This window comes from Belonocnema kinseyi, chromosome 2, assembly GCF_010883055.1.
Source record: "Belonocnema kinseyi isolate 2016_QV_RU_SX_M_011 chromosome 2, B_treatae_v1, whole genome shotgun sequence".
Lineage (NCBI taxonomy): Eukaryota > Metazoa > Arthropoda > Insecta > Hymenoptera > Cynipidae > Belonocnema > Belonocnema kinseyi.
Window position 1 is genome coordinate 11,345,193 of NC_046658.1, and position 21,318 is coordinate 11,366,510.

A 21,318-nucleotide genomic window follows, 5' to 3' on the forward strand; every position below is an offset into this window, starting at 1 on the left:
CTTCAAAAAACGAAGACTTTTTTTGGAAAGGTATCCATAAATTGCCTGAAAGGTGGACAAAATGTGTAGCCAGCGAGGGCGCATACTTTGAATAAAATATTTCTTATCATTCTCTTGAAATAAATGTTTTTTTTCTTGAAAAAATACAGGTTTCATATGTATACACCTGGTAAGTTACTGGAAGCAGCTCAGAAGGTGGTTTCATTAAACACTTTTCTCATTATGAGAAACTTTCTAGAACATTAGGAAGAAGACGACTAAACCCCTATGGAGTGACAGATGGTGGCTCTAAGAAAGCAACTAGAGGGGACTCTTGTCAGCTCAAGCGCTCGCGGCCGCTGTGTAAGGTCCACAGCGGTGAAAGACGAACTCCAAAGTACACCATGATCCTAATTTTGTATCTACAACATGATCTTAAAAGATTTCAAACATGGTAATTAATTTATAACATCGTCACCTCATTAGGCACTTGCCTAGTCCGTGACTGACAGAAAAAAACCCGGGCTTAACCCGATAACTAGTTTTTTTTTTTAATGCAAATTCAGTGATGTCCACAAGTTCTATCTTCGGGTTTATCAATGATGATAATTTTAATTAATCATTACTTAACCCTAGGTTTCGATTCTTTAAAAATATAATGGATGCTACCACATGTTTGTTGAATGTCGTGCATATAGAGAGTTAAAACCTTGTCTATGTTTATTACTGGCTTTTGTCATAAATAAAGGCAGTATTACACTATTAGGTTTCTAAAAACGAAAAGAACAAGTTTTTATCTTTAATATTAAACATTTATTTTCAAACATACTATAGAAAGACCTATAAAATCGCATCTATAAATAGAAAACAGATATAAATACATTTAAAATTAATATATATATATAACAAAGATAAAAAATGTTATAGTTTTTATACAAATTATGTGACGTGCGCCGAAGAAAGGGGGCTTACTCTGAAAAGTTAGATTTTTCAGGGCGAGCGATCGAAGTCGACCCGATCGACGCAACTTTTAGGAGACAGGGAAGACTCACATAATCTTATCTCTCCACTTACCACAACATTCTCACGCATATACCGGCGTCGTAGATTCGGCTCCAGAACGGGGTATAGATGAGACGTGGAGATGTAGGAAACATAGTGGTAGAAGTTGCTTCATGGGGTCTCGAACTCTCGAGCGAAAGCCCGATTTCTGGAGTACCTAACAACTCAATTATTAGCAATAATAAAGCTCGACATTTTCTTCGATGGTTTCATTTAAAAAACTCAAAAACTATCGAATGGTGTAAAAAAACCTCGATTTCGATTTTTTTAGAGTAAGTCCCCTTTTTGGTAGACGTCACCCACATACACACACACACACACACACACACAATCTCTTACAGAAAGAAGTCTGATTTAGAAAAGTTAAAGTGATTATATAGCATTCCAGTTAGGATCTTTGAAACAATGTCCTCTAATTTTTCGAGAATTGTCTCCAAATTATCTTTAAATACAGCGTGTGCGATGAGAAACTGAGAAATCAGCACATCCTCTAATAAAGTGGAAGCTTTCTCAGCTTCCTTGATTGAACGCTCGAGGCTGATAATTTCAGAAACAGGGTGAAAAGGAGTTTTTACTGCTTCGAAAAAGAGTTTAGCTGTATCTGTTTCGATGAGATCGTTCGTCTTTTGCAAGCTCAACACAGCTTTCTTTAAAAACGACGTTTCGATTTAAATAATATCAAAATCATTTTCCGTTAGACTCTTGAAATGCTTAACAGCATTTACAACGACAGGTAAAGATTGAATATATTCGACAACTTCGTATCCATATTCAGATGACTTTTAGGTACCCCAACGAGTTAAGATCATAGTTTTTCAGAAACTTCAGATGATTATATTTTGATTTCTTGTATTCTTGAATACTATCTTTGTTCTTTATATGAACTCATTAAGTCGAACTTGTATCTGAAAATATTTTTCAATGTATTTACGCCAGCCTTCACGTAGGATGCCCTATAAGACATCACATCTGTCAAGTTATCGAATTCTACTTTATACTTCGTTAGTATCTGCCAAAAATACAAGAAATTATATAGAATAACGTCCACTAGTACTTGTATCAGATATCGTAAGATTAATGTGAAAAAGTAATCATTAATCGTCCATATAATATTAACACTAATAACTTACTTTTACTATCACCTGTGAGCACTGTTGAGCATTACATGCGGACAGAATTGACACTCTTCTTTATTCATAATGTGTCCCCTAAGGGTTTATATGACTTCCATTCCTTAACATCTTTCCGCCTACATATTTTTCATAAGATATCATCCTAACTATTTACAATTACTTACAACTATATACATAACATCTTATATCTAGACCCTTATTTCTATTTACTGCGATAGAGCAATCTAGGACATGTTGACGAACGAGTTCTTGTAAACTCTCAATATCTTTCCTTTCTTTCCTCCCGCATATATCTGCTCAATAATATAATACCGGCCATACCAGCGTATCAAATAACCATATTCTCCTTCTCAAATTTTGTTGGAACCTTCTTTTTCCTATTTCCCTTATCTGTTTCATTACCCCTGATGCTTTTCTATCCTTTCTCTTGTATAAGCTCTATGATGTCCATTCATTTGCAAGATATATCACAAATACTTAAACTCTTTCACTTCTTCTAACTTTATTCCCTACCGTCTGCCCGTCCATTCTTTCTTCCTTCCCCCTCCTTTTCTAAACCTCATTATCTTTGTATTTTCTACATTTAAATTCATCTTTTTCCATCTAAGTATTTTTCTCATCCTGCTATTAAGCCCACCATCCCTTCTTCATCCTCTGCCATCAACACTACGTCGTCTGCGTATGCCAGTGTATATATATTTTCCTTCCGTATCCTAACTCCCCTCCAGCCTTTTCTCCTCATTTCTTCTTAAAAGTCAGATATTAATATATTAAATAAAAGTGGGCTCAGAGGACATCCTTGCCTCACTCCTCTCACCAACCAGAAACTATATTCTACTTGCTCTCCTACCTTTACCCTGATATTTCCCTCTCTAAAAATTTCCGATACTCTCTTTATTAATCCCTCTCTTATCCCCTCTTTCATCATACTTTTTTTTTATTTCGCCTTGGTCTAGTGAGTCAAACGCCGCCTTTAAGACCACGAACTTTGCTATGATTTCCCCCTTTCCCCATTTAATCCTCTTATATACTAGATAGTTCAGATCATATATGTTGTCTATCATCTGGACGCTGTTATTAATATAAAATAGGAAAAAAATCACTAGAATGGAAATGAATAAATTTAGCAATCATTTGTTAAAGATGTTTTTTGCCATCCCTGGTAGACTGAATGAACAGAAAGGATACGCTACAATGTACCCTTATAGTATCCACATAGTATCCGTTCCGTAATATGCAAAAAAAAATCCCAGCAAGATGGGCTTAACTTGTTGCAATTCGTATTCGACGTTAAATTTCAATTAGAATGTCAGGGAGTAATGGCAATAGTTTTTTTTTGCAGCGTTAAAAATTTTTCAAAAATGTCATAACTTCTGCTGAAAGCGACTTAAAGCGCGTCCATAGTCGCTTAAGTAGTATGCTACTACTGAAAGAAGATGCGCTTGAAGTCGCCTTCAGCCTATGTTAACGACAGGGATTGTCTTTTTTTTAACGCTGCAAGAAAAAACTATTGCAATTATTCCGTGACTTTCTCACGGAAAAATTATAAGGGTACGTTGTAGTGTGTCCATTTCGTTCATTCAGTACGCCAGGGCTTAATGAGAACAGTATAATATTTTCGTATTGATATGGTCGTATCGTAGTATATAGTATTCTATTTTAACAAATTGTTCTAATTAATTATATAACTAAAGAAATAAGTGGGACGATGGTCGTGGGGGCTAAAGCGTAGGCTTTGGACCCACTCCTTCGGCTTGCGGGTTCGATTCCCGCCTCGCACTCTGGAAGAGTCTCGGTGGCCCATGCGGTGAACACTAGCCTAGCAAGGGAGTTGTTCATCTCCGGAGAGTCGTGGGACCGGTACCTCTAGAGAAAAAGGTTTTCTCTAAGTACTTAAGGCTGTTGCTCTTGGTGGTTCGGAACCCACCTTAAACTGTAGGTCCCCCTTCCACCACCAAGTAAGTATGTGGAAGGTGTGTAAAGGAATAGAGAAGGTGTAAGAAAAATGTAAACCCTTAGGGGACACATTAGAAGCTTCCATTCCTAATCCTAAACTAAAGAAATACGGTCAGAATAAAATATGATATATTTTTCATCCATTCTCGAATACCGGGATCGTCCAACTTTTTATTTGGAACTTTAGCTTTCATAAAAGCAGAAACTGTAGAAATGATAAACTCTTCTTCGCCAGTTTTAATTTTCTTGGATTTTCTAATAGACTCTTCCATGGAAATTTGCTTTAATTTCTATTAACTGGCTCTTCAAGTCTGACGGCAGTTTCTTTCTTCGATTTATATGATTCAGGAAGGCAGTGATTTTCCGAAATGAATTTTCTATCCCATTTATTTTGTTTTTTATTAATTGCAGATCATGATTTTTTAATCGCATCGAAGACAAACATGCCTTCGTTTCTAAACTAGTCTGCACGATCGAAAACTGTGAGTTTATTCCTAGTAGTGATTTTGGGCTCCATTGTGAATACACGTATTTAGAGTAATAAATAAAACAATCAATCCCGTGTACGTGAAATGCCACTTTTCATACCCGAAAAGGGAAAGAGAATCACGATGGTACTTTGATCGATGATCACTATTGACAGACGACTAACTTGCAAAACGCCATTTTATAATTGGCTGGCGTTCTGTAGGGTCAGCGCTCAGCTATGTGCAGTATTCAACCTAACTTACATGTATTAGCAACAAACGCTAAATTGTAAATGCAACATAGGGCACTACTCAATCCTTACACTCACATTTCACAAAATAAAAGAATATGCTTTCTGTTAAAATTTACTAAACTAATAAATTCCCTCGTAAAAAGAATACTCGACTTAAGACTACAGTGTAGGCAAGTATAGGCCTATCTTAAACCGGTCTTAAACTGATCTTTGCTGGTCCCCAGAAGGCTAGGAATCTTTTGTCCATGCCGGCAGTCTGCTCGTACAGACAGCTATCCTTATTTCATAGAGACAGCGTGGGGTCTATTTCAATGCCTAAAAAGTGATGCATGTATAGGCTGAAGCGTACATACCAGAAAAAGACCAAACATTGTTTGAAACTGGTCTTAAAATTGTACTAAATTTTGTATTTCTTTTTATGAGGGTGTAAAATTATGCGAAGATCAAAAAATTATGCAGTGAAAAAAATTATACGTTTTTATGTGATAACGAATCTTGTTTATTTAACTTAAAAACTTCATAAACTACAAAGATTCCAAGTAAAATTTAAATTCTGAGAAATTATACGATTATGAGTTTAGCATAAAAAAGGGAAAGAAATACAACTTTCAAAGGGACATGCATTTTTCTTTCTTAATCAAAAATTGAAAACAACCTTTTTAAATTAAGCCTCTTTTTTGCGTATTTTTAAAATAAAAATCAGTGGATGACCCTATTTCTAAGAAATTTATTATTAAAGTTCAATTTTGGTAGTTAAAGGGACATTAAATTTTCTATTTAATCTACATTTAATTTTCCTATTTGAAACAGAAACTTACTTCTAGAGATTGAGGATGAGAAGAAATTTGGTTCTTGTCAGGATCTTCGTTTTTAGAGATAATCTCGAGGCTTTGTGGATGATCGGTCTTGAGATGATTTTCCATAGAAATATAGTTTGAATTAAGTCTTCGAACACTTTGATTAGATTTCCAGTAAGGATAGTCATCACCATGCTGCTGTAACTCTAGGGATCCAGTTTGTTTAATCTGACTTTCGGAACCTGTCTTCCCCAAGCTTTTCTGCTTAGAATGTCGGCTTTCTCGATTTCGAGAATCTTCCGGAGCATTGTGACACAGTTTACGAGGCACAGGACGATTTTCTTCTGCTATAACTACACATTTTTGTCTTTTAAGTCGCCATTCTGACATAACTGCAAATAAAATAGTTTAGGGAAATGAAATTATAATAGGTCAATGAGGCTCAATAAAATTTTTAACATATAGTTTAATTCAGTGATGAAAAGGCATAATTGTTGACATTAATCTGTTATAATTTCAAAATAAATTATTTTTATGTCCTATAAATTAAATTAAATATCAAGTGTTACCGTTTATTTTACTTTTGCAACGTGGTTCATGATCTTGAGAAGTCACCAACTCGGTTTCGCGTACATTTAAACTAGTTGTTATTGGTTTGTTCAAATGCGAATTTTCCTCAGAACTTTCCGAACTGTTTTTGCGGTGAATTTCAACTTTTAAGTCTATTGTTGCACTTGGCTTGTCACGTGCGTAATCCGAGGTTATACTATCAGCATCTACATTTTGAACGTTGTTTGGTTCTATATATGAGTTACGAGAAGAGCATTCAACAGGAGGTGTATCTGTTTTTCCTGAAAAAAATCAGTACAGGCGTCCTATATTACGGCTTAAGACAGAGTTATACCTAACCATTGTTGATAAATGTTAACTTACCCTGAAATTTTACATAAATCAAAGAATAAATAAATATTTGACATCTTTGAAATCTTTGTGAAATTTTGTTAGGTTTCAAAAGATTTCAGAAAGATTTAAAAGATTTCGAAGATTTCATAAAGATATCACAAATATTTAAGCGAATTGTATATACTGCACTACCGTTTACGACTTCGTAAGTAGAAAAATAGTTTATCTTTTTTTTAGCTAAATGAACTTTTCGAAATCGTGAGACCAACTCTTTGTCAGATTTAGAAAAGTATTCCAAAAATTTACAGAAATTATAAAATTGTTGTCAGTCTGTGGGCCGAAACTGATTACAAAGTTATAAAATTAAATACAAGAGGGAAACTAATGTTCACAATCAAAAAGCGAAGTTATTTTAAAATTAAAGCGAAAAATTTGTTGCTAATACTATTTACATCGTGAGCTTACGTCTCAGTCATGAAGGAAAAGTGTTGCAAGATTAGGGCTTAAGATGTACCTGGGAGGAAGGTATGACGTAACCGCACTTTTATGAACTTCACTTTGGCGGCGGCGTACCACAACAAGCGAAACAGGCGAGTAGGGACTTACTGGCATGCATCGTTATGTCGAGGTCATTGGAAGAGAAATTCACTTGATCGATACGATCTCGCCACCTCAAAGACTACAAGTGGTACTCACCGAAAGAAAGAAGAATTTAAGATGTTAGCTGGGTACAATTTGTGATTATAAATATAACTTATCATATATTTGTAAATATAATTTATGATTATAAATCCTATACTCAGCGAATATTAACCCGCGGGGTCTTTCGTTGACTGAGGCTTTCTTACATCAGCTGGTTTAAGAGTTACAACTTAAAAGTATGCTATGAAATAAACCAAACATCCCAATCTTATTTCTTGGACCTTGAGTGAGGCAGCCCTCGACGACGTTTCTGAGACGGAGGGCCTTGGTCAATCTGATGCCACTTTGGCGGCCACTCTCGACGACGTTCCTGGGCGAGAGGGACATGCAGTAACATGATTAACAAATCTACATTGGCCTTTCGACGGTTTGGAGAAACCTAAGGGTATTGGGTACCGAAAAAGGCGGTGAGTTTTAACCTAATTGTACGGAGGCTCTCAAGGTGATCTGGGCAGCAGGGGTGCCCATCAGGAATCGCAAGTTGTTTGGATGGGTGACTCTTGGAGCGATCTACCTATCAGGGGTGCCCATTGGGGATCGCAAGTCGACACTGAGCCCTCGCAATTTTCGCACAAAGGGCGGCAAAACCGTACCGCGGAAATCAGGAAAAGGAGTCATATAAGCGGAGCTCCTAGTCCACCTTAGCCAGAACAAGTCGGAAACAGGAAAAGAATGTCGACACTGAGACCAGCCGCAAGCAGGCACCCATTAGAGGAAGACTGATGCTTTAGGACCCGCAGAACAATCAACATTCAGGTTTATCTAAAGCCCAAAGATCTGGCTAAACTGGATTAAGGGCTTTGTGGAGCATTTCCCGAAGATTCCGGCATCTGAACTAACAATTGTAGTGTGTTTAATGGAGCCAGAGCCTTGAAAGTTGCAAAGACGAATGAATCAATTTACCACAAAGATAGACTAGGCAAGACAGTACGCGTCCCGCATTTAGCGTGTTACTCACAAATGATAGGATAGTTCAGACAATCGGACCTGTGTGGCAAGAAATGTAAGAACGCGGTTCAAAGAAAGGAGCAACATGATGTTAAGAGAACCTGCTCATTGATAGATCTGTCTAAAAAGACGCAGTATTCCAGATTTAATATCTCACCTGGAAAAAATAATGTGACAACTAACAAGGTCACATTTCAGAGAGGCGCCTTTCAGGGCGACACCATGAGCCCATTTCTCTTTTGCCTTAAATTATTGCCACTATCTCTAGGGCTTCGCCATTCCGAGGGGTACTTTTGCGGCAAACCTGCACATCGAAAGTATAAGGTCACTCATGTATTTTACATGGATTATCTTAAGATCTATGCTAAAAAAACAGAGCGACTACACCTAGCTCTAACGATTGTCAAGGAAAACCTAATGGCATCCACGAAGACCGTGAGATCGTCGACGGAAGGGCTATAGGACACCTTCGCGCTATACATACCTACACATACCTAGACATGCCACATACCCGCACTCAAGCTGTGACATCTATAAAGGATACTCTCCCGAGCAGATGTAAACGTCTCATCCGGCAAATTTTGTACTCTATTCATTTGGAGTGGTTGCATGGACGAAGAAGGAGCTCAGATCCCTCGATAACGGGTCAAAAAAAGTTAATCACATGTATAAAAACATGCACCAAGTCGGCTTTTTCGCGACTTTACATCTCACGCCATCAAGGTGGTCGCGGAATACTTAATCTTAAAGGTCTACACAACAGGATCATTCTGGGTACAGCACATATGGTCGCAAATGGTCGAGACCCTCTTCTTAGAATGGTCAACAAATACGCAGAAGTGGGCAAAGGAACGTTTCTGTAAAAAGCAGCGGAGGAGGCTGCTTAAACTCTCTGACTTAACTTCAGTATTAGGGTTGAGCAAAATGCATCAAATTTTATCCATCTCGAGTACTCACTCCTGAAATCCCGGATTAAGAAAACACAGGAGAAAAACTTACGTGAACAGGTCCTCGACAAGAGAATCAGCGGAACTTCCACATAAATGTAAAGGGTCAATCGATGTCGAGTGAGCTAGCGTTTGCTTTCTTAAGATCATTTCAACTGTAGCATACCGTCACGACATTTTAAGCCAAGACATTCATATTGATAGCTGTAGACCGTGGCATGTACACCCCGACCACCTCGGATTCATACAATCTAGTTATCCAATTCATTCGAGAAGACGTAGATCGAAAAGGCCCAATGCGGCACTAAGAGTGCTTTATTACCATCTCTATCACTCTTAAGGCATTATCCCGGAAATCACTCCGCAAAACGCTCGTAGGGAAATAGAGTCAATTGTCGAAAATGAGAAGTGCCGCATATATGGGAACTTAATAATCTCACCAATAATTTGTGCCCACTCCAGGCCTCACATAGTTCCCCTTGACTCCGAGAAACGAACCAGGGTTTGTTATCGAATTTTTGGCATCAGCTGACAAAAACATCATAGGCAAGGAGAATAAAAAGAAAGAGGAGTATAGACACCTTATAAGGGAGTTGCGAAGGTTCTACCCAAAATAATTTGTTCAGCTAATCGTCCTTATTATCGGTTTTCTTGGAGGTGCGAAGCACGAGAGTTTTGCCGGATCGACTTATTGTGTCCGTTAAAGACTGCAACCACCCATCTCACGGAAGTAAGATATAGTTATGGCTGAAATTTCAACGGGATTTAGCTGAGAGCAGGTGAGAGACAGCGGAGAAAAGCCAGACCTGGTTTTTAGTTTTTTTAATAGCTCGTAATAGCTTTGGGGTTTGCTTAGTTATCGCTTAGTAGTAAGTAACCAACCATTTTGAACATAGCTCTAGTCAAGGTTAATTCTGTACTTTCACCTACCCGGTGTTTACAGTGTCTTCCGATTAATAGACCAGGTGATGGATACGATCTCGTGGGATAGTGTTCGCTAAACAGCCCCAGACTGAAAGGAAACTCAGGAATAAAATTATTATATTATATAATATTATTTATAAAAAAAGAGAATGAAGAGAATTTACAAATGGTTTCGGGAATTTTTCCGGTAAATTTCGGGATTCGCAATTATTTCTGAAAATTTTCGATAGCCGAAATAAAGGTCGAGAGTTTCCGAAATTATTCGGCAAACAAAAAAGAATGTTATGATTGTTTCCGAAATTTTCCAATAGCCAGAGAGTTCGTGATTGTTTCCAAAATTTGTTTAGCAGTTCTAGGGACTTGCGCATGTTTCTGAGGTTTTCTTTTACGATTCAGAGAACTTACGAGTGTTTTTGAGACTTTGTTTTCCGAGCACAAGCGTTACAGAAAATATTAAAAAGTACTGACGCAATGCAGACAAACTAAGTGATATATAAAAAAAAGCGATCTGTAATAGAGATTTTATTTTTTTTTACATTCTCATTTTGACACCACAGTTTTCAATGGATCTCCACGTTGCGAGAACCCACGTTTTTACTATGGCTTTGGTCTGTCTCGCCGTCCGGCCGTCCGTAAGCACGATAACTCTCGAAAAAATGAACCGATCAAATCGATCTTTGGCATACTTTTTTTAGATCCTAAAAAATGTCTTTTTTCGTCAAAAAGAAAATTCTCAGAGTTATAGCATTTTCAAAATTTGTTAAATCAAGCGAAAATCAACATTTTAAGTCAAACAATGTACGATATGAAAGAAAGTCAATATCAGAAAAACATTGTTTTTTGAAAGCCCTACAAGATTATCATGATAAATTTTTAGATTTTGTTGACAAATCAAAAATTCAAATTTTTATTGCACAAAAAATAATGAAAAATCTAAAAATTCCATTTTGTGGTCAAACCATGCTGGATACGAAAAAAGTTATGATATAAAATATTGCGATCCCAAAAAAGATCCACAAAATCGTCGTTAATAATCAATTCTTGATAGGACGCGTGGTTTTATTTTTAATCATAAAAATGTATAATTTGTGGAAAAACGATCAAAGGTATGAAAACAAATTGGTAGAAAAAAGTTATTCATCGAAAAAAAGAGATACAAATTTGTAATCCTTTATTACATTCTCATCTTTCATGACGGAGAAAGTATTAAAATTGCCCGACATTTAACACCATTATATTCAAATTTTGATCACGAAGTAAACTACGCAAAAAAGACTCAAAGTCCAATGATAGCTTTTGAAAATTCTTCAAAATGTCTTTACAATTTTCCAATAGGACTCGTATTTTTGTCTTAATTTATCGTAAGTAATATGCAGAAAATCGAAAATTCCAATATTACACCAAAAGACGCAAGAAATGTGAAAATCTAAATAAAGATTGGTAGGATATTTTGGCTTTATCTATAAAAAAGATTATGAAAACCACAATTCTATTCTTAACATAACAACACGAGATAGAGAAAAATGTCTGAAAAAAGTATTTTAGTTTTTTATTTATTTTAAGGTGGTTGAGAAAATATTTATTTACCAATGTCTGTCAAAAATCGAGGGCACAGCGCGAGTGTCACGATGAGAATGTGTACCTTAAAGCCTACAGAGCTTTGAAACCCTTAATTTTTAACTATAGTTAATTAAGCAGAAAATTAAGAATATGAAGGCGCAAGTAAATACTGCGATTTAAAGAGATCTTTTCTATAAGTTTCATTCAAGTATTCCAAATGCAAAGACATCAAAACGTGAAATGCACCAACAACGTAGAATTGACCAAAATTGATGTCTTTCACACATTTTTCAAAATCTAAAACGGAGGGAAAAATCAGTCAATATTATCCGCATGGGTATTTTTTTGGACGCATAATTAAAGGTTTTTATAAGAGAAAACTTTACTTATCACTTTTTCCTTTCGAAAAAAATCAGACAAATTGATAAAAAAACATCCAATATCGAGTTGCGTTTAAAGGGGGCCTAACGATTTTTTTTCATACTCGGTCAAAATACTTCCCTCCATGTTTGTTTTTTCAAAGTTTAAGATTTTACAAAGATGGTGGTTTCTGTATATAGCGTTAGTTTTTTGGAAATTAGTTATCAGTGCGTTCGAAAGCGAAAAAAGCACAATTTTGTCGGATTATGTTTTTAGATTTCTTCTAATTTTTGTTTAGTGTAGGTGATGACTTGGCATGAGCCGGAATCTACACTCGAAATTCGAATTATCAAAAAAATTAGAAGCAGAGAAATCGGCAACACAGCCTGAAAATAGCCCCAACTAAGACCAAAATTCTGACATAAAGTAGTTTTTGAATTTTTATTTGAAAGTTCCTTAGCTTGAAGAACTTCACACTACTTTCATCAGATCACTTGACTGCATTATAAACTGCGTATTTGACTGACGGTACATACTAACAAGGAGAAGCTACGGACTTGAAAACAGATTTGACTCATTCTCACACATAAACTATATCTTATCTTAATATTTAATTGTGCCACTCAAATTTAATAGATAGAATATCATTTTAGAGAAAATTGGATTTTTTAAATTAAAACGAAAGTTTTATTTTGTTTTGTTTTACTCCCACTCACAATTACTGAAGTGCCCCCCATTAAGTTTAAGTGTTGAAAGCAACTGGAAATCACTGCGAACCGAGTCTGAAGGGTATGGTGGGTGGTCGAAAATGTCTCACCCAACATCTGTCAACAAATCTTGGTTTATTTTTACTGTGTGTTGTATGCGGTCCAAAACGCTGTAATGCTGACCGACATTACAAAGTTCTATGCCAGCTGAAAGCAGACATTAATCGGAAACTTCCAACATTTTCGACCACCCACCGTATTCTCAAAACTTGGCTCCCAATGATTTTAATTATGTTTCCAGGATATAAAGTTTATTTAGGGAGTCCAATGGTTTAAAAAAATTGTCCCTATGCTACAAAAAATGTTTGGCTCGAACTGATGATTATTTTTTAAATGATTATAACCCTACATATAAAAATAATTTTTTTCCAATTTTTTCATGCATTTTAGATTTTTTGCAACACATTTAGGTTTACTTTTGGACTGAAATTCGTATAATATTTTTCTTTTCAAAGCCTAACTCGTTTCATAATATGCTCCAATATTTGCAACGTACTTGAAATTTTCAGTTTTTATAATTGCCTCCTAAATGTATACTATACAATAAATTACCTATTTCGTATTCAAGTAAGTAAGCTACGCGATTGTGTACTCATTCTTCTTTCTCCTCCCTCCTTCTGCCACGTAACTCCTCATATAAATTCTGGATCCGCCCTGAATGACAGTCGAGAGTAATTATGAAATTACGAGGCATGTCCAATAAGTAAGTGTACTCAATTCTTGCAGGCTTCAAACCAAAATTTATTTTTAAAATACTTACATGAGTTCACTTGTACGTATGTTAGTTATTTTTCGACATAGTCGCCATTCCTCTCGATGCAAGTGTTGAGCCGGGGGATCAATTTTGTTATGCCTGCCTCCAAGAAGTCTCCTGACAGCCCTTTCATCCACTTCCACCTCCCTCTTCACCTCCTCGTCCGTTGAAAACCTTTTTTCCACCCATATGCGTCTTCAGGGAAGTAAAGAGATGGTAATCTGAAGGCGCCAGGTCAGGGGAACACGGGGGGGTGCTTCAAAACGTCCCATCCAAAGGAGTCTGGGAGTTGCTTTGTGGCATTAGCCCTGTTATGTCTGGCATTATCGTGCAACAGGCAGAGTCCATTTGTAAGCATGTCCCTCCTTTTGTTCTGAATCGCCCTTTTCAATTTTTCAGGCTTTCACAGTATTTTGCTGCGTTGATGGTCTCCTCCTAGGGCAGATATTCAATCAAAATTATGCCTTCTTGGTTTCAGGCATGTAGTAGGCAACACAAGTTTCACCCAACAGTTTTCACCTCATTAAAAATCTCAACTGGAGTTTGTCCCTTCGCAAAGAGGTAGTGGATGGCAGTGCGGGGTTCACACTTGGCGGGAGATTGTATCGACATTTTTTCGCGACAGATTCTCCTGCGTCAAAAGTTCTCAACACACTAACCTCGAATCTTCATCTGGACTAAGCAACTTTACACAACATTTAGAGGCATGAAAACCCCTACTTTCGAGGTGAGTATTGCAAAATATGTTTTAAATTCTTATTTTTATGATTTTTCATGTATAATATTATTATTGATTATATACGCATATTATCGTTACCAACAGTAAAGAAAGCAATGAAAATTGGCAAAGCTTAAAAACAATTTTTAAAACAGTTTGCTATCTGTTAAAATCTCTCTGCACGACTTCATACTAAGATACGCTCTATATTATAAGTGAGAATGAGCTAACTCAAAAGGTGCTCTCGCCTTGGCGTGATAGTCCATACAGAGGCTTTAACATCAGTTTCTGTAACGACCTGTGATAAAAGGTTTCAAATAACATAACAATACCTACTATTAGTGAGAAAATTATTGGCATCTGACTTTGAACATTGTCAACTCAGCCAAAAATAAACGCTACAGTAAAAAGTAACTCAAAATGCTCAAAATATTCTATGAAAATGACTTTAAAGGCTTTAATGTAAAAAAATTTGTGAGCTTTTCAGACTGAAAAATATAAAAAAGTAGGGAATTTCGGGCACATTTAACAAAAGTCAAGTTCAAAGCAATATTTTTTGTACAAGAGTCAATGGGGAAAATTTGAAAAAATTCATGAAAATAAAGAAAACATTTATGTACAAATTAAAGTTAACAATAGTAGCTTAAAATTACAAAAATGTACAATAATACTATCATCAGTTTCAACGACGATATTAAAGCGAATCAAACTACAAAGTTTAAGGTATAGGTTCTATACTTATTTGCAACCTCCCAGAAGGATGAGATTGTATTTTGTTTCTCATGAAAATCGCGATATTTTTAGACATTTTTTTGGTTGAAAAGCAAATGTCAGAAAATAGCGGGCAGCTTTTTCGTTGTCAAACATTGGTGCCTTTTTTTGAGCCTTGCTTCGGGACTCTTGCCCCGACATCGACACATCTTCTATTCGGCAGAAAAAGACAACCCCCACTGGTTTCTAGCATTTACTTTCCAAATGAGAAATGTCGGAAAATATCGCTAATTTGATTTGCGATACAGTTTGGAGTTTGAATCGCTTTAATAGCTTCATTAGAACTGTATACAAAATAGTTGTACATTTTGGTGATTTTAGGCAACACTTTTTATTAGTTCTCAAATTTATTAACTGTAATTTGTTTATAAATGTTTTCTGAAAAGAACAACATTTTCTATCATTAACGTCTTCAAGCTCACTTACGTAGAACACGTTCAGCTTTCAAATAACTATTTACTAATTATGCGTCTCGGTAGGGCTTGAACTTTCCTCTCATGGCTTTGAAAGATATGTTGACTGTACACGGAGAAGTTCACTAAAATCAACCTAATTAGTATGGTAAATTGGTGACATTACTGTATTTAGATAAAGTTTATAATTATTCTAGTATGTTATACAAAGCAGAACTATAAATAATATAAAAGAGTTATGTAAAATCTCAAGTTCAAAAGTTACAGTTCTGATACGGAATAAAGGATTGTATTATTTACATACCAGTATATTATAAAATAACGCAAACTAATGTAAATTTTTATGAAATGAATGATTTAAAGTTTATTTCTGTGTTATATTAGCAATTCACTCAAAAGAAAGTATCGATTGCAGATTTTTTTTAGAGATTTCACATTTATTAGGAGGAATGATACAACAGCAAGGTAAAATGAGAATCGCTAGGGACGTCAACATCTCTGGGCTCAAGTTTAAAGTCAAGTCCGCCGTAGAAACTTCTTAATACAATTAAAATTTTTGTATGATTTGAACATATAACTTTATATAACTTTCTACCAATATATAATTTGTATTGCACTTTAGATACACAATCTTTTTTTTTTATTAAAGTTCTATGTCTTGCAATGTTTTTTTCGCCCACTATCACACTTTCGCGTTCTTGTTTGCTTCAATTCGTGTCTTCTCTATTTCTAGTGGCTTGCCCCACAAACTTTTTTCTGCATTGCCATTCAGATTTTTAATCAATTTGTTTCGCCACTGATCACAGTCTTTTTCTTCTCGCCAAACTTTCCACCATTCTTTAGACTCTAGTCTCAATTTTTCAATTACTGACTCGTAGCTGATCACGTTTCCTATTCGTTCCATAGCTTGATATGCTTCGGTAGTTGCACATATCGTTCTCTTTTCCACTCTTGTGTATGGGGAATATTATGGCAATCGTCCATTCCTTTATTATTTTTCCTTTTCCTCATATTTCTTTGATCAGCTCAATTAATTCCGTGTAACCACATTTGGGTCAGTTTTTCAATAACTCTGCGGCAATACCGTCCTCTCCTGCAGCCTTCCCTACTGTCATATTCCTTAGGCAACTCTATCTCCTTTTAGCAGATGACAGAAGTGTTCTTGCCATTCATCCATGCTAATGTCGTTGCTCGCTATTTTCTTCCTCCACCTGAACCAGCGCATCGCCTTCTAGTATTCTTGTATTAATTCGTCTCTTAGCCCTGCCAGCTTCTTCTTACATTTTAGATACTCTTTTTTACTGCTCCTTCTCATCACTCTATGCTGTTCATTATCCCAGTTTCTTTCAGATGTATAATGGATACCTCCAGTGATCATTCTTACTTTTTCGGCATGTTTTAACATTGTATTTTTAATCGCGCCCACTTAGCTTCTAATCCAGTTTCACCTACTTCCAACTCTCTTCTCTCGCTTAATTCCTTTGGCTATTCCTCCATATACAGATTCGCTTTCCCCGCCTCCCGTCTCAGATTTTTCTACTTTCTGCCAGTATTTTTTCTATTGCTGTGCCACTATTTTTCATATTTCGCTCAGCAACAGTCGTTCCCCATTCCAATCTTTAAACAAGTGGCAGTGATCAGATCCTTCTTGCGTTGTAACTTATCAACCTCATCTCCTTATCTTCAGATTTTTTTATAGTGAATTTGTATGAATACTTCATATGTTCACATCAAATATTACTCAAATTCATTTTACATGACTAAAAGTGAATTTTTAATGAAATGCCGTAATTACCTTCGTTAACAAAACTAAGCTATGTAAGACTCAGCACACAAATATTCTCCTTACAACATTACTGCTGACAGGGTCTCCCATGCCAGGCGCGCAGAGAAAAAGAAGAGCTAAGGGACTAACTAGAGGACCTTTAGGTCTGCTTTTTTCCCTTTAAATTTATACTTTCCTCAATGAAAGATGCATGCCAAAGGTTTTCTGAGAATAATCAAGAAGACGCAATTTTCACCGATTTTCGAGAAAAAAGTTTTTTTAAAAATTGCGAATGGTTGGTCATCGAGCCGGTAGAAAATTATTTCGAAGCGGCGGTAGCTTCCTAATAGAGCGTTTGTCTGATAACAGCCAGGTTGCGCGTTCGATTCCCGCTGTCCGTACTTTAAACATTTTTTTTTATTTATCAAAGTGCTTATTTATTCTATTTTTTTAAAGGATTTAATATTGTTATGCCATTTGATGATTATGTACTCCTAATTTTCAATAAAAACACTTTATCGTATTTTTATTAACACTTGATTGAACAATTGTTCATTTTATTAAAATTCTGTACTCTTACATAGTTTCTAGTATTTATGTTTTGAAATTAAAGTAAGAACAAATTATTTGAAACGAAAAGTTGAACAATAACTACAAAATTAGAATATTTTCCGCGAACTACAAAAAAACACAAATAATAGCCAATTATCTTTAATACATTTACTTTTTCTGAAATAACTATAGAAGATTCTGGTGCGACAAGATCACTTTCAAGCAAAAGCTGCTCAAAATGAAAAAGCGCATTTTTCAATTGCAATTTAGATAATTCAATGTCAATAAATTAATTTTGCGTTTCCGACATATCAAACTTTGCGTGTAAAATGAAACGTGAAAATACACTTTCAAGGCACTTCTGATTCTTGTTAGTAAACATCTATAAAATGAGTCATTGCATCCACTGATATTTCGTATTTATTATTGAAATTCTCATTTGAAACACTTTGTTTCTACTTTACTTTGAAAATATAAATACTAGAAACTATTGAAGAAAAAAAAAATAATAATAATATGCACAATTGTCCAAACGAGTAATAATAAAAATACGAAAAAGAGAGTTTTCATTAAAAATAAGAAATAAATAATCATCAAATGGCATAATTATATTAAATGCTTTTAAAAAATGGAATAAACAAGCATTTTGATAAATAACGAAGAATAACAAATAAAAAAGTACGGATTGCGAGAATCGAACGCGCAACCTTGCGGCTATCAGCCAAGCGCTCAATCAGGGTGCTACCGATGCTTCGACACGATCTTGCATCGGCTCGATGACCATGCGTTCCAAATTTTTTAAATGCATTTTTCTCGAAAATAGGTCAAAATTGCGTCTTCTTCATTTTTCTCAGGAAACCTCTGGTATGTACCTTTCATTGAGGAGAGTATCAATTTAAACAGAAAAAAACTGACCTAAAGGTCCCCTTGCAAGAGGAACATAAAAAAATCATACAAAAATGGCGGGGATCGATAATATCACGTCCCGAGAATCGTCGGGGACTCCCAGGGAGCTAGAAGATGAGGGACGGCGGAGATCATGACGCCAGAAATGGCCACTTTCCCAGCAGAATATCCCCACAAGTTGAAACCTATATACAATCAGTTTCACGCATGGAGGATAATTCGGTCAGAAGCTCTTAACCGGAAGTTTCCCAGAAAGTGACCGTGGAGGATTTCCTTTGGTAACTCCAATATAACGAATCATTGATGCACATCTACTATGGAGTCAAGAAAAATACGAAATTGCGACAAAAAGCAAGAAGGTTCTTTTTTAGAAAAAATTGTATGAGTCGCACCCTGAGCTGTAACTGGTTAAAATAACTGAGTTACTTCCGAAAAATGAAACTATATAATCCTAAAATCTTCTTTCCACAGGGCCACTCGACCGAATAAAATTAGGAGTTTAAGCTGGAAAAGCTACTCTAAAAGTGCAAAAGAAGAATCAGCTACCTAGGATTGATGTAGACAAAGAAAATAACAAATTCTATTGTCCATACTTCTTTTCAGGTCGAACAAAAAGGTGCACCTGTACAACGAGAATACTTTCGCCTTTTGTTTAATTGTATATCCCCACTTGGTGGAGGGAGTAAACGACATTTAACATTCGTAAAACCCTCAATCTTTGTTCATGGACTGCTGTCTGAAGGGGAAACAAAGATCATAAGACATTATACCATCAATCTGCCTCGAGCAGTCAACCTGTAGATGCTTCGTCTGTAGGGGAAGTTTTTGAGGTTGTAGGAATTCCCGCTGAGACTGAAGGATTTGAAGTGATTGTAGACGTATAAGAGGCCAAACAATTCTAGGTTTTGATACCAGATGCAAAAAATATTTTTAAAAAAGACCTTTACGGTGAAAGAGATGCGGTTCTAACGGGGAATCAGTGGAGCTCAAATACAAGAGCTGGCGTTCGAATTTTAACGAGTGGAACAAAAGATTGACTACTGGGAAGTAGTTGAGGGGGGGGGGGCGAGAGCAACCTGGAAGCAGCATGGTCTGACCTCGAAAGGAATAGCATACCAGACATTCCTGAAATTAAAATTTTCAACAACACTACAACAGACGATTACTTTCTTTAGATTCTCCTTATATTCAGGATGCGCCCATACCTGATATGACACTTAAATACGTCGGTGTTGTTATACAAAGGATCTCCTGGCTCTTGTGCATTACGACAGGTATTTTACGGGTTGACTCCTACAGTGCCTCAACAATCAACAATTACGTCCTATGGATACATTGTAAAGAAAGACAGGGCGGGGCTTACCCACCGTGGATGACTTGAATCTGTATTTTATTTCGAGGGGAAACTGCAGAAGTTAATCGACATCAGCCTGCATTGTTCGAAAGACAACTGCACGGCAACCAAACAAACAAAAGCAACCAAACGACAACAATTCGGGCTGGATCAGAACTGCCCTTAGAACGGAGAATGGTGAACGCGGAGTTGGGGCTTGCCTATCAGGAACTCATTGGAATAATGTCGAAGGATTATTGGTACAAATATCTACGAATCCTACAGCTAATGGAAGATTGTCACACCGTTGTTAAGGAAAGCCTTGCGGCTGGCTTTGACAAGCGCTTGAAGCCATATTGGAAACAAGTCTCGATTCGGACAATATCAATATCAAACAATATCAAAATCATTAACACCTAGGCCATTCCACTCTTAATGTCATATTCAAGCTCATCACATAGTCAACCACCGGCCTAAAGAATTTAAAAAGAACCATATGCGTGAAGGTGAAAAAATACCAAATGCACCGTATAAATATAATATAATAAAAATATAAGGAATATAATTTCATATGGTTCATATGGTCATTCCTGAAGTAAATTTCAACGAGGAATTCAATGGTGACCTTCATTTTGATCTTGAAGTTGACCTTCATGGCTTTTTGAAGATCAACTTTGTTTTTTTAAATGGAAACCCCCTTTTTTACATCTGCAATCGATAGAGCGGAAAATTCTACGTTCAGGTATGTAGCAAAGTCATAGGTAAATTGTAACGTTCAAGGTCAGTTAGAGATTATTTGAAATTAACAAATTTTTCCAAAAGGTCAGTGCAAATCCTGAAGTAAATTTCAACGAGAAATTCATTGGTGTGCTCTGTATTGATCTTGGTTACAGCGTTTTGAATATTCTAAAACCATAAGGAAATTTTTCATTAAAAGTTCCAGGTGTTCTGGTAAGAGTTCTGTTCCTCCCCGAAGAGTTATACAGTTCTATACCGTTTTTCGATACCTAAGTCAATACCTAAGGCGATACCACAAGTCCTATACCGTTTTTCCATACGAATATTACGAATCGAGACGTAAACTAAGGTGTGTATTTTCAACAAATGCTTGGGCTATGTCCATCTGCATCTCCTCAGATCCTGCAGATTTTGGCAGACCAGTTCTCTGAAGGTCCTTGATAGATCCATGATTCATAAAACGCCTTACAGTTCTTTCAATTGTTGATTTTAAGACAGGATTTAATCTTTCTCCATTACGAAAAGTGCGATTAAAAAGCAAACGAACTTGATCATAAGATCGAACTCGATCTCCCCAACCACGCATCATTAATACAGATACCCTCTCTC

General features: G+C 36.1%; 1 protein-coding gene across 6 annotated transcripts in view; it reads right to left on the minus strand.

Annotated features, from left to right (window-relative positions):
* Positions 1-21,318, minus strand: part of LOC117168300 (pecanex-like protein 1) — a 249,681-nt gene that overhangs the window by 190,479 nt on the left and 37,884 nt on the right. For 4 of the 6 annotated variants that reach the window (XM_033353848.1, XM_033353846.1, XM_033353843.1 and 1 more), the window contains 2 exons: positions 6,218-6,499; positions 5,670-6,040 (listed from right to left, as the gene is read on the minus strand). In XM_033353848.1, coding sequence (XP_033209739.1) covers positions 5,670-6,040; positions 6,218-6,499 — 653 coding nt within the window. The remainder of the gene's footprint in view (positions 1-5,669; positions 6,041-6,217; positions 6,500-21,318) is intronic. The other 2 variants (XM_033353844.1, XM_033353845.1) reach the window with 2 other exon arrangements.